General features: G+C 44.1%; 1 protein-coding gene across 1 annotated transcript in view; it reads left to right on the top strand.

Moving 5' to 3' along the window:
• Window positions 1-12,860, top strand: part of LOC308301539 (teneurin-3) — a gene marked incomplete at its 3' end in the record, with an annotated part of 266,579 nt that overhangs the window by 176,545 nt on the left and 77,174 nt on the right. Inside the window, exon 14 of the mRNA XM_080745556.1 lies at window positions 11,900-12,019. Within this exon, the coding sequence (XP_080601682.1) occupies window positions 11,900-12,019 (120 nt within the window). The remainder of the gene's footprint in view (window positions 1-11,899; window positions 12,020-12,860) is intronic.

Genomic DNA, 12,860 nt, shown 5'->3' with positions numbered 1-12,860 from the left:
TATGCACAAGACCATATGTCGAAAATAGAAGGACTCCAGTTTAGTGTGTCTTTGTGGGATGCGGGGAAATGTGTTTGTGCACCATACCAAGACATCCAATACCTAGGATAGCGAACGAGTGACTCTTATTGTCTGAAGCAATCCAGAGGCCAGATCAAAGATCACTCGTGATGTGCGGTTCTGGGACACCCAGAGGTCCTTGGGGGGGTTCCCGGTGGTCCCCGGTTAAATCATTGATAGTTAAGAACCAAATGGACCTTCACAAGTCTGTAACTCATAATTTGTAACCAAATTGTATGAGTTTGTTCGGTTAGGTCATTTGTTTGAAGTTTGAGAATCATTGGTATAGTGTCACAAGAGTTTGATTAGTGCCTAGATGAAATGGGGATGATATATAAGAGATTCAAGGTTGTATTTATTTCTTCCAATTGAGTAATTATTGTGTGACTGCTTAATCTGTACCGTCTCATGATTGCTTGGGCGTGAAGTTCAGACGAGTGTGTCTAAATCTGTCTCCTCGCTGCAACCGGAGGTGACATAACCACCACAGCCTACCTTTTAATATACTGTACCTGCACTGATTTGCATCTGATCTTTAGAGACAGACAATCTTCCATGCAAAGCTGACCCCCGTAAATTGCGTGGGTCAGCAAAATGCGCAATCAACCACACCATCTCCTCATGTTATCTGTGCGCTCCTCCCATCCATCCATCCATTCCATATGCATGAAGTGGAGAAGTGATGACGCAGAGCGTGCACTTCAGAATATAATCAACCTGCGTGTGTACGCCGGTGTGCTTGTGCTTGATAAATAACATGTTTCTGATTGAAATGAGGTGCAGCACAGCAGCAGCCTAGTTCATCTGGCTATCAGAGTGTAAAATGCACCTGTAAGGGTTCATTTTTACCAGTGGTGGAAAAAGTACTTGCATTTCTTACTAGTAAAAGTATACTCATTATGCAGATTTTTTTTTCATGTTTTCAAATGTATAATGTATAAGAATGTTTTGAAAATAGCAGATCTACAAGCTCACAATGAGTCGCATGTAAAAATGCACCTGTAAAGCTGGTTGCACACTGCTGTGTTTTTTCGTTGTGTTTTGGAAATCCGAAATCTGTAAAAAAAAAAAAAAAAAAAGAATTCAGGCCAAGGAGAGAGAGAAGAAAGAGAGAGAGAAGCTACGAAAATCTGGAAAAAAAATCAAACTTGGTCTGAAAATAAATACGATAAATACGAAATAAATACGAAAGTGTGCAAACGCGATTGACATAACGTGAGATTGATTTTTTTATTTACGTGCTCCGAAATTCGCTCCTAGGTATATTTGGCCGATAAAACGCCGCAGTGTGCAAAGACCTTTAGGGTTCATTTTTGCACCCTTTTAAATTAACGTCCAGGATTATACTGCCCAGTACAACCACAGCCTTATAAACTCTTGGCCAGTGGCCCGGTACCATCTCCTGCTGGCTTAATAAGAGGACCTACTAAACTCCAAATATTACCTTTCTTTATGTCTTCCTTTTTCTTCTTTTTATTAGCCATTTCCCCAGACATGAAAGTGTTATATTGGAGGGAATGGGTGCTATCAGAGCTGTTAGACTGAACGTAAAGCCTTGATGTAGAGATAAGCACTTTTCATCCAAGACTGATATGAAGCAAAACAGACATTACTGTGAAAATAAAGCACCCCGGACTTGATCTATTTGCAAACTGAGCAGTCAGTATTTTTGATCAAGGCCTTCCCTCCCCCTCTCTCTCTCTCTCTCTCTCTCTCCCCTCTCTCTCTCTCTCTCTCTCTCTCTCTCTCTCTCTCTCTCTCTCTCTGAGTCTCTCTCTCTCTCACACATCTGTTCAGAATCACCAGCCCCTGGTGATGGAAATGAAAATGTCTGCCAACTGTGGGCAGAGAGCTTTGGGGATCTTTCCTTCAGTAGTTTAGAATAATCCTTATGTAAATAGTGTTCTTCTGAAAACATAGAATGAGGCACAACACACACCCCCTGCCGGCCCCTCCCACCGGGCCGGAAGGAAGTAATCCTCGTCTTTTATTGTCTTCGGCTTACTGACGATGTCATAGCACACGCATTAGACTTCTGTTTCTCGCAATATTCTCCTCCGAGAAGTCGCTGTTCTCATTGCGAAACACTGCACAACACTGTCCGTAGAAGCTCTGCAAAACAATCACATGTACCCTCACACAATCAAGATGAGTTACCTTTTGGTCATTGTCGAGAAAATCCGTTGAAACCAATAGCTTCATGCAATAAAAAAACATGGCACAGCTACTGAATATGAGGGTTTAATCTGAAAATCGTAATGTACAGATTTTATTCAGGAAGCATATGCTGGAAGACTGGGATACATTCTCCGATAGTCACTTGTGGTTTGTTTGTCTATTAATAATTCATTTGTTCCAGAAGATCCAATGTACGAAATATCATCCTTTGTTAGGACGGAAGGTGTAGTGTATGCGTGCGTGCGTGCGTGCGTGCGTGCGTGCGTGCGTGCGTGCGTGCATGTGCAACTGTGTGTGTTAGGGATGGGACGATAAGCGATATTATCGTTTATCTTGATAAAATCGTGAGATTTACATTTATCGTGAAATCGTCCTCCATCATGCACTGGGATCAATTCACCTTTTATTTGCCGAGCTGCATATCCAGTACCATTTACACCCTCTATTGGTAAAACGAAAAGCATTTCTTTTGGCAAATCTCTTTGCCAAAAAATTGCAGAGATTTTTTGGCAAATGTTCCGCATCAGGACAATGGATTTAGTTTATCGCAATAATATCGTAAATTCGCGATTTCTCTTGTCACAATAATCGTGATATGAAATGTTCATATCGTCCCATCCCTAGTGTGTGTGTGTGTGTGTGTGTGTGTGTGTGTGTGTGTGTGTGTGTGTGTGTGTGTGTGTGTGTGTGTGTGTGTGTGTGTGTGTGTGTGTGTGTGTGTGTGTGTGTGTGTGTGTGTGTGTGTGTGTGTGTGTGTGTGTGTGTGTGTGTGTGTGTGTGTGTGTGTGTGCGTGCGTGCGTGCGTGCGTGCGTGCGTGCGTGCGTGCGTGCGTGCGTGCGTGCGTGCGTGCGTGCGTGCGTGCGTGCGTGCGTGGTGCAGGCACGTACGTGTGTCTGCGTGTGAGAGAATGTCTAGCTGTATTGCACTTCATGTCCTGACAGCAGAGATAGAGTTTTGAGTACAGTTAGAGGTCATCCTTGCCTCCTTGCTGAGGAGATAGCCTGGACCCAGGAGAGAGGATGAGAGCTGTTTTCATTGTGCGGTCGGGTTTCATATCTCCACAGCAAACTCCTCTCCTCTCCCTTCCGATGGCACGGAGAAAGAGAGAGAATAGAACATGTGTTGTGGTTAAGTCCCTGGGCACTATCGTATAATAAACACACACACACGCGCGCACACACACACACACACACACACACACACACACACACACACACACACACACACACACACACACAGGGGCGTCACAAGGGGGGGAAAAGTGGGACTGAGTTACTAGGGCCCAAGGTGGAGGGGCCTGGAATTATTTTATACTTTAGCGTGCCGCACTGTGAGCTTGTAGATCTGCAATTTTTAAAAAGATGTGATAACGTGTGCAAATCTTTGAATATATGTATTTTTTAAGCGAACATTAACATTTGTAACTTTTGCTTCTGGTCCCTGGAACAAAATATTTTTATATGGGGGTCCGTGGCCAAATACATATCATTTTGGTAGTCCTTCACATGAAAAAGTTTGAGCACCACTGACATAGAAACATAGATGTTTCAAAAAACCTTAGAAGGATTTGAAATATTCTTGCACAAATTTCAAGATTTTTTAAAAATAGCAGAATTACAAGCTGTGAGCTTGCAGATCTGCTATTTTTCAGTAGTCAAAGTACCCAGGGCCCAGAATTTGGTGAGACACCCCTGCACACACACACACACACGCACCAAACACTCCTCTCCTCTCTCGGCACTCACTCTCCATCTTCTTCCGGAGCAACTGACGGTGCGAGACAAATGGCAGATAAGGATGCGCACAATTATACGATTCATTTCCAGGGCCACGCCAGGTGATGTGACTCTGTGTGTTTATTTGGGGGTTCAGCCCTTGTTGGATGAGTCTGTGTTCTGGAGGGAGATTAATAGAGTCTGCAGGCGGAGGCAAGCGTGAACCTATTTCAGCTCTTAAGTGCCCTTGCTCAGCCAGACGCTAAATAAAGAATGGGGGGGGGGGGGGGTTCTGTTAGTCGTGTGGTGGGGTAGGGGGAGGCGGGGGGGGGGGGGGGGGGGGGGGCTAGGGGTGGGGCGGCTATAATCAGAGCGACGATGGCCGTTGATCATGGCCCGTCTCATAGCTGTAATGACCCGTAGATAAACTGGCAAAATGAGACGTGTCTTGTTTTTTATGTATTTATTTTTCCTCTCCTCATGCTCGCCTACAACATGACAAATGTGCGAGGAACCGCTCTGAATGTAGCCCCACGGATGGGGAAGCAGCGATTGATTAAGTGTTGATGGAGAAATATCGCTCTGTCCTGAAATCCCCCCCCCCCCCCCCCCCCTCCACTCACACACACACACACACACACACACACACACACACACACACACACACACACACACACACACACCTCCCCTGTCAGACAGTCATCTGGGTCTGTCAGTAAAGGGATGGGGATGGGACAATATGAAAATTTCATATCACGATTATTGTGACCAAAGAAATCGCGATCGCAATATTATCGCGATAATCAAAATATCCCCAACATCCATTATCCTGGGGAGGAACATTTGCTAAAAAATAGCCGATCTACAAACGCGTTGTGAGCTTGTAGATCAGCTATTTTTTTGGCAAAGACATTTGGTAGAGAGTGAAAAAAAGACTTTGTCAAGTACGTATAAGTACGTTTTACCAATAGTGGTGTAAATGGTACCGTACTGTATATGCAGCACGGCAAATAAAAGGTGAATTGATCCCAGTGCATGACGGATGACGATTTCACGCTAAATAAAATCAAAATACGATTGTATCGAGAGTGTTTTTTATCCCAATAAACGATAACATCGCTTATCGTCCCATCCCTAGTCAGGGAGCAGCATGAGAGGCGATCCGTGTTACCTGCACCGCGACCTCCAGTTGTTTCTCCATTATCCCTCTGGTCACCGTTCATTTAACCATGATGTAAACACAAACTCTGCAGCAAACGACGTGATGGATTCAGATGCATCAGGGGAGATCAAGAGATGGTGACCCGAGAGATAAATAAGTGATGTCTCAGCACTCACACTGTCGACGTGCCCTTTAGATAAACATAACCTGCACATGGCTGCTGTGTGATCACCAGCAGAAGATAAGTCGGTCCGTGTGGGAGAAAGAGTCTCCTGGATGACTTCACCTCTGTAGGTTGCCATGGATGGATGTTTTTTTTTTGAGCGGTGGTCACACCGTCTCCATAGCGTGGCCGTGTGTGTATCCGTGCGTGTGTGTCTCTCTGTCTGTCTGTGTGTCTGTAGCCTCTGGTGTATGTAGCCTGAGTATACCTGGGTGACCAGAGAGGTGCTGTTGAGTCTAGCCTGGCCTGTGCATCAACTGCAACACACACACACACACACACACACACACACACACACACACACACACACACACACACACACGCACCCCCCCCCCCCCCCCCCCACACACACACACACACACACACACACACACACACACAATTCAATTCAAAGGAGCTTATACACGTCTCCATAGCGTGCGGCCCGAGGGGAAGGGGGGAGGGGGGGGGGGGGGGGGGTTGGTGGGTAAACCACCGCTCAGTTCACACGGGTGTGATTTTTACTTTCTTTCTGCCTATTCCTGTCTGTGTTCCGTGGCTGCTTTGCCTCCAGCCTCGCATTTGTTTTTGTACGGATTGCCTATGAAGCACCTTGTCTTGACACTGCGTGTCAGCCAACCTTCGCAACTTCTCGCATCAAGGAGACACGTGTAACCGAGCCGAGGAGAGGTCGGTTCAACTCGCCACTCCTGACTGAAACTCTACCTTCTATCATATTTACAGTTCTCTGATAGCTACAGCTGGCAGCGCACAGATCTACCGCGCTAGCATGCATAAAATATTCATCGCTCTTGAAGCAGGGAAAAGGTAGTAATCTGAGCCGTAACACGTTCTGAAGGGGGGACTTTATAAAGTGGCTCTGGCTCTCCTCTCAGGGCCCTCCTTGCCGCAGTTTCTCCGGTGATCAGTAGACCTTGAAAGACGGACGAGGCCGAGCAGAAACGAGGCCACCGTGTTGAGGTGACGACAACCGCGGGAGAGACTGTAGCGCTGCCGTCTCCACCCTTCCCTCCAGTGGTGGAAAAAAGTACTCACGTGATTTGCTTAGCGCAATGTAGAAATACTCTGTTACAAGTAAAAGTCCGGAATTGAGTAAAAGTATGAAAGTGTTGGCATCAAAATGTACTACCAAAAGTAAAAGTACAATATGTTTGAAAAAAGCTAAAGTGGTTAATGTATGATTTATAATATTGAGGTTTTACAAATGTTTGAAAAAAAGAAATGCCACCCGCAAAACACACTGTTGGCAAACGGCATGCGTTAAAACAATTGCCCCCATTGTTATGTACAGTACAACCAACCCCCTTGTGCATTGATGTGCTGGCTTTTTCCAGGTGTCACCACCACTTTTCTTTCTTTTTTTATTCTGGTACCCATGGGCATGGCAACTCTTCTTTTGCTCCCGTAGCAGATTCCAAAAATTGCTGACTACAGTAGTTCCAACCTATTGTTGTCGAGGCACAATGGACGAGGAGAAACTGATCATTGAAATATCCAAAGTTGTATGGCATTGGCAAACTATCCCGTCATTATAAAGTCCTTGCCAAAAGAAAAGAGAATGCCTGGCGAGCCATAGCTCTGGTTATCGGCTATTTAGGTGAGCAGGGACGTGCAGAGAATTTTATAGAGGCAGCTAGGGGCTGAAATTTCTAAAGGGGCCCTTTGGTGAAAATATTGTAAATATTCGACTTCAGGAGAGTTTGGACAAGGCAATTCTCTTGAATGCTGCCTTCAGGCTTGGCATGGAATGAGGGCATTTGCATTTATTTCACCCTAGTAAAAACTACATTCATGGTCTGGAGAGGGCACTTTTTATAGACAGTTAAAAGGGCAGGGGCTCTAGCCCCCTTTGATGTCTATTGTGTGCACGTGTCTGCAGGTGAGGAATCAAGTTGCCTGGAATACTGAGGACACAACAAATGTCCCACACTGTGTGTGTTCTCAGTTGTGTTCTCCCCGCAGAAAAGTATTCATATAGATAGATATTATTATCCCAAGGGGGAAAACCAGAGGCAGCAAAGCAGTTTAAGGTTAAAGTTACAAGGTTACAGAGAAGTATATGTTTTACTACTTAAATTGCACCACAGTATCAATACTGCAATGCAGAAATACTCTCTGTTACAAGTAAAAGTCCGGAATTCAAAATGTAAAAGTACAACAGTATTGGTATGAAAATGTACTTAAAGTACAAAAAGTAAAAGTAGGGTTAGGCAGAATGTCACATTTCAAATTCATTTTCAGTTGAACACAAATCTTTTGAAAATACACACAATGCACACAAAGCTCACAATGCATTGTGAGCTTGTAGATTGGCTATTTCCAAATGGCCAAAATGTATAAAGGGTTGACGTGGTTAATGTATGTTTTGTAATAATAAATAAAATGAATAAAATAAAAGTTACTAGTAAGTAAAGTTTTCAAATAAATGTAGTGGAGTAAAAAGTACAATATTTGGATCCAAAAAGTATTGGAGTAGAAGTAAAAGTAATGGAAATTGGAAATACTCAAGTACAAATACCTCAAAATTGCACCGAAGTACAGTACTTAAATAAATGTACTTAGTTATTTTACACCACTGTAGGGGCATATCAATGACGTATCTGCAGTGTGCCTTACCCTGTACTGTACTGTAAGTGTCAGACATCAAGAGGTTTCCTTTTAGTTGTCTGTTGTGATTTAAAAGCCTCTTTTGTGATCTCCTCTACCCAGAGAGGTGTTGACAGGTCACTCGGTTGAATTAATTACCCTCCCACAAGCACCAGCTCTGAGACCAAGATGACAACCAAGGCAGTGTCACACAACGTGTTCTTAAGTTTAATGAGCAAACACATGCAGAGAATATTATACATTTGCGCAAGCCACATTATACGTGATCGGAAGATATGGCTTGTAACTGACGGAGAAGTAGGCGAGACAGGATATGAATAACAATGGATACGAAACATGATGTTCTAACAAGCAGATGGCAGTTGTACTTCAACAGTGACATACTGTACTGTACTTGGGCCTGCTGCTGTCTTGATAAAGAAAGACTTATTACAGTACTAGTCCATGCCCACGGATGTGCACACCCAAACTATGTGCAGACTTGAGATTTGGGACCACAACTGCCACTATACAGATAAAAAAAAACAGTACATTTCAGATCGATATACCTATATCAACCCAATTGAGAACTGAAGTTGTTGAGGCATGTTTATGTATTGCATTGCTTATTTCTCACTTCAAATGTTTTCACATACTGTACATTCTTTAATGTAATGCTTAAGTTTCAAATGAGTAATACTGCCACCATCTTGAATTAGATAAAGAATGTAGCAGCGCATAATGAAAATAACATGTCTATTGGGGAACATGAGCTATAGGAATCACATACTGTAGGTGAATGACTCATGATTCATTTATTCGTAAGGGCTTGCTGATGTAATCACACAGTACGTTTGCAATAGACAGGAATTAAGATTGGATTTTTACAGACTTTTGACATACTGGAAGTTCAGTAAACCATGCAGCCCTCACACCTACAGTATGTCACAGTGTTGTTCGTATAGCTGAGACTGCCGAGTCCAGGTAGAACATGCCACAATACAAAGGAGAGAACAATTAGACAATTGGAAACAGCTATAGATTAATTTATCCCAGACCTGCTCCAGTGAGTCACTTCCCCCACCCACAGCAGTCTTATAATTAAGTGAGAGTTCACAGAAAGGCTAAGAAACGGCTTAAATATTGGAAAAGTGACGAATCGGCTTCCTTGCTGCTGGCATAGCACTGGGGATAGGATTTTACAGTAGGATTGGACAATATGCTTACACAGCTTAAGAGTAATTAAGTATAGTTATACGATTATGTACAGAATACTGGGATGTGTCACTCTTCTAAAAAAACGACTGCTTGTTGTAAAGCGCTGCCTGGTTCCGGGAGCTGCCCACACATAAAGACACTATCGGTGTACAAACCGGGCTTAGGAAGATGGATGCGTGCAGTAATTTGTGTCACTGCTGCGACCCACATGCCATGACGACGCCGTAATACTTGTAGGTAAACTGTTAAATCTAAGTCAGCATCTCGACTCTCGAGAGCCCTCATTTGGAAGACTTATAGGCTTTTAGAGAGGGGCTCGAGGAAGCAGGGGGAAGAGGAGAGGAACACGCCAGGTGGCTGTTGCATGAATAAACAACCACTGACGTTAAGTGTTGTCTGCGAACCTGTTTCCTTGTGTGTAATGTCTCCACGAGTGTGTACAGTAGGGCAACTGTGCGTGTGATGCTGTAACTATCAGTAAATCAACATGCTTCGTGGCAGGGAGATTAAGGGGCCGTGTCCATAGGAAGCTGCTTTTTTTTTTTAGCAGAGGGCACTTTTGGATATATATAGAGTGACCATATAATTATATTCATCCCCTGAAACCGGGACCCTTAAAGCAATGCGCACGTTCGCTGTGAACGCGCATATGGTTTGATTGATTGAAGAATGTATAAGATAAAGTACAGTTTCATGACAGTACAAATCACTGGTACAGGATCAACTAAAAGGAGATCCTAGTAAGCTTTTCGGCTTAATTACACAGGAACCACTTTATGTATCTCATATAACATTGAAAGACAGACGGATAGAACACAGTACTTTGCATAGGATAACATCAATTATAAAATCAGAAAATTAAGAAAAAAGGAAAATAAAAATAAACGGGAGAAGCAGATAGTTACAGTGGAAAAGGGGAGGTGAGTATGGGCTTAGTCTATTTACAAGTTTCGAGTAGCAGCTGCCTGTACAGGAGTCTTTTCAGACCGATTTTGTAGGAGGTTAGGGATTTACTCTCCTTTAGGGCTTGCGGGAGTGCATTCCACATGTTTGTGGTATAGCAGGATAATGAATTTTTGCCTTTTTTAGAGCCAAATATTTATACGCACGTATATATCCAAGCAGTGACTGATTGACAAACATCCTCAGTGTTGAATTCAGGCATGGAATGCATTTGTTCATGTTTTCTGATTGTTTAGATGAGTATGTTTATATGAAAAGAATGTGATAAATGTCCATGCAACCACTGAAAACAACTACTATTATTTTAGTTCTGTCAAAAAACGTGACAATTTCGTAGTGAATGTTGAAAATCAGGACATGTTAGTGTTTTAGAGATATTTGTCAGGACTCGGGACACACAACTTGAAACTGGGACAATCCCGGCCAAACCGGGACCTCTTGTCACCCTATACAGTATACATATATATCCCAATCCATTGCGCTCACACAGCGATTGTTGATGCATAAACCTAATCAACCGCTGCTGTGCTCAAACGTCCTTATCCGGTCTGCATGATGAAGTAAATGCAAAAATAGACAGTTAGCCTGTTAGCCGCTTGTTAAAAAATATCCGGCTCTGCTTAACGGCTCCACGGTTAATTTTCATTAATATCACATTAGCCTGGACCTCCTAGATAGTGCTATTTTTCTATGGAGAGATGTCTTTTTATTGGGGGGCGCTCTCCATTCCAACATGTCGCCACTCCGACAGTGACTTCTTATTGTCGGAGTGGCAACACTTCCATAGAAGTTAGGTTTAGGGTTAGGGTTAGGGATAGGCAGGGCCGTTTTTAGCTATAGGCGGACTAGGCGGTCGCCTAGAGCGCCAGCCTAGAGGGGGCGCCGAGGGGGCGCCGAAATGGAGGGAGTGGACCCAAACCAGCCCAAAACCGACCCAAAACCGACTAAATTCACGGCAAAACCCGCAAAAAAAGCGCGCGCGCGGGAGTGGGGGGGCGCATTCGAGAGAGCTCGCCTAGAGCGCCGATTAGGCGCGCTACGGCCCTGGGGATAGGGTTAGATGTCGGAGAGGAGACATGTCGGAATGGAGACGTGTAACCCATTTTATTAAACAGAGGCGCAAGAGAGTAAGTATAGTCTCATGTCCAATACAACACTAGAATGAGAAACAGCTGTAACAGAGGAACTGTTATGCACGAGTGCTTCAGAACAGCGAGGTGGACACAAAACAGCCTATGTATTTTGGTCTGGGAGCATATCAAAAGGAAAGGAGTGGAGACAACAAAGTTGTGAAACAGAGCTCAAACACAGCAGTGACACGAGCCGCATGCTCAATCACTTTACAGTTAAAACTCCCGTTCGTTGTAATCAAAGCAGATGGACACTTAACAGCCTCGTTGTGAGCTTGCAGATCTGCCTTTTCATCTTGGTGTACCAGTCGGTCCCGTTAATTAACCGAATAATGCCTACGGCTAACCGGCTGTCAAATTAACCATTAGTGACATCCCTACTCCTCTCTAAAAGTGTAACTATTGCCAGTTTGAAGCGCCCAGGGCGTTCCACCAATAAACACTGGGCGCCGTGGACGGCGAGAGCGTGATGCTTGGGCGCCGGGAAGAGCAGCGCTCCAACGTGTCTTTAAAATACAAATGCATAGCAGAAAGGTGCTGCCAGCTAAATAAAACAAAATGCTTGCTGGGGACACGTACAGCCCGAGTTGCTTGCTCTTGGCAGTGAGGATGTGACTGGCATCACTTTGTTTGTTTACCGTCTTGTTTTTGTTCTGAACACAGCCTGGCATCCATCATCCGAGGTCAGGTCCTGACGGGAGACGGAACGCCTCTGATCGGAGTCAACGTGACCTTCCTGCACTACCCAGAGTACGGCCACACCGTCACTCGACAGGACGGCATGTAAGTACCCGTCCCCCATGTGGGAGGTTTGTTTAGCAGAGGGCAGCAGAAAAAACTTCTCAAAGTACCCAGAGTGGGCATTGGCACAGGCGAAAAAGTTTCTGCCCACCATCTATGGCTTGACCGGGCGCTCCAACAAATTGACCATGTTGGTGGGTCAGAAGCTGGGTGGGGAGGGTGATCTCTGTCGCTGCACCAGTGACTCCTACAGGTTGGTCAGGTGAAGAGAAGAGGCTGTGTGTCAGAGCAGACACGTGGTTGTCTGCTCCCCGGCAGTGGCGAAAAAAAGAAGAAAAAATAATTGAATATAGCATGTCAATGCTTTCAGTCCATTGTCAACTAAATTATGTTCGGATACAAATCACAGAAATTGGTTGTTTAAAGTGAAAGAAAAACCTTATTTCCCAGTGGAAATGGCAGGTAACCAGGAAGTTTAAGGTCACATGGTCCCATCCCAAATGATGTGACATGATTGAAACATTCATGATGTACTGTACAGTACTAACTTATCATGATAACATGAACAGACTTAGCCTCTTTCAACCTGGCTACAACCAAATCTACTTTGGGCATGTCATTATAGGCAAAATATAATGACACAATATGTTGTATATATTTTTTCAAAACAGCATAAATAGCAGAGCTAATAGCTCTCAATGCATTCCATTGCAACGTGTTATTTTGTGCAACACTGTCATAAAAGAAAGTAGTATGAAACAAACCTTGAAAGATAGAGGTACAAGGTTTCTGCCCGACATTGACAATACTGTACAGTAAAAGTGCATTGCAGCATGTTAGCAGAGCAGTGCACCTCAATGACCTCATCATCAGCAGTGAAGGA

This window comes from Nannobrachium achirus (genome assembly GCF_963921795.1).
Source record: "Nannobrachium achirus genome assembly, chromosome: 17".
Lineage (NCBI taxonomy): Eukaryota > Metazoa > Chordata > Actinopteri > Myctophiformes > Myctophidae > Nannobrachium > Nannobrachium achirus.
This window is presented reverse-complemented; position numbering and strand designations above follow the sequence as displayed.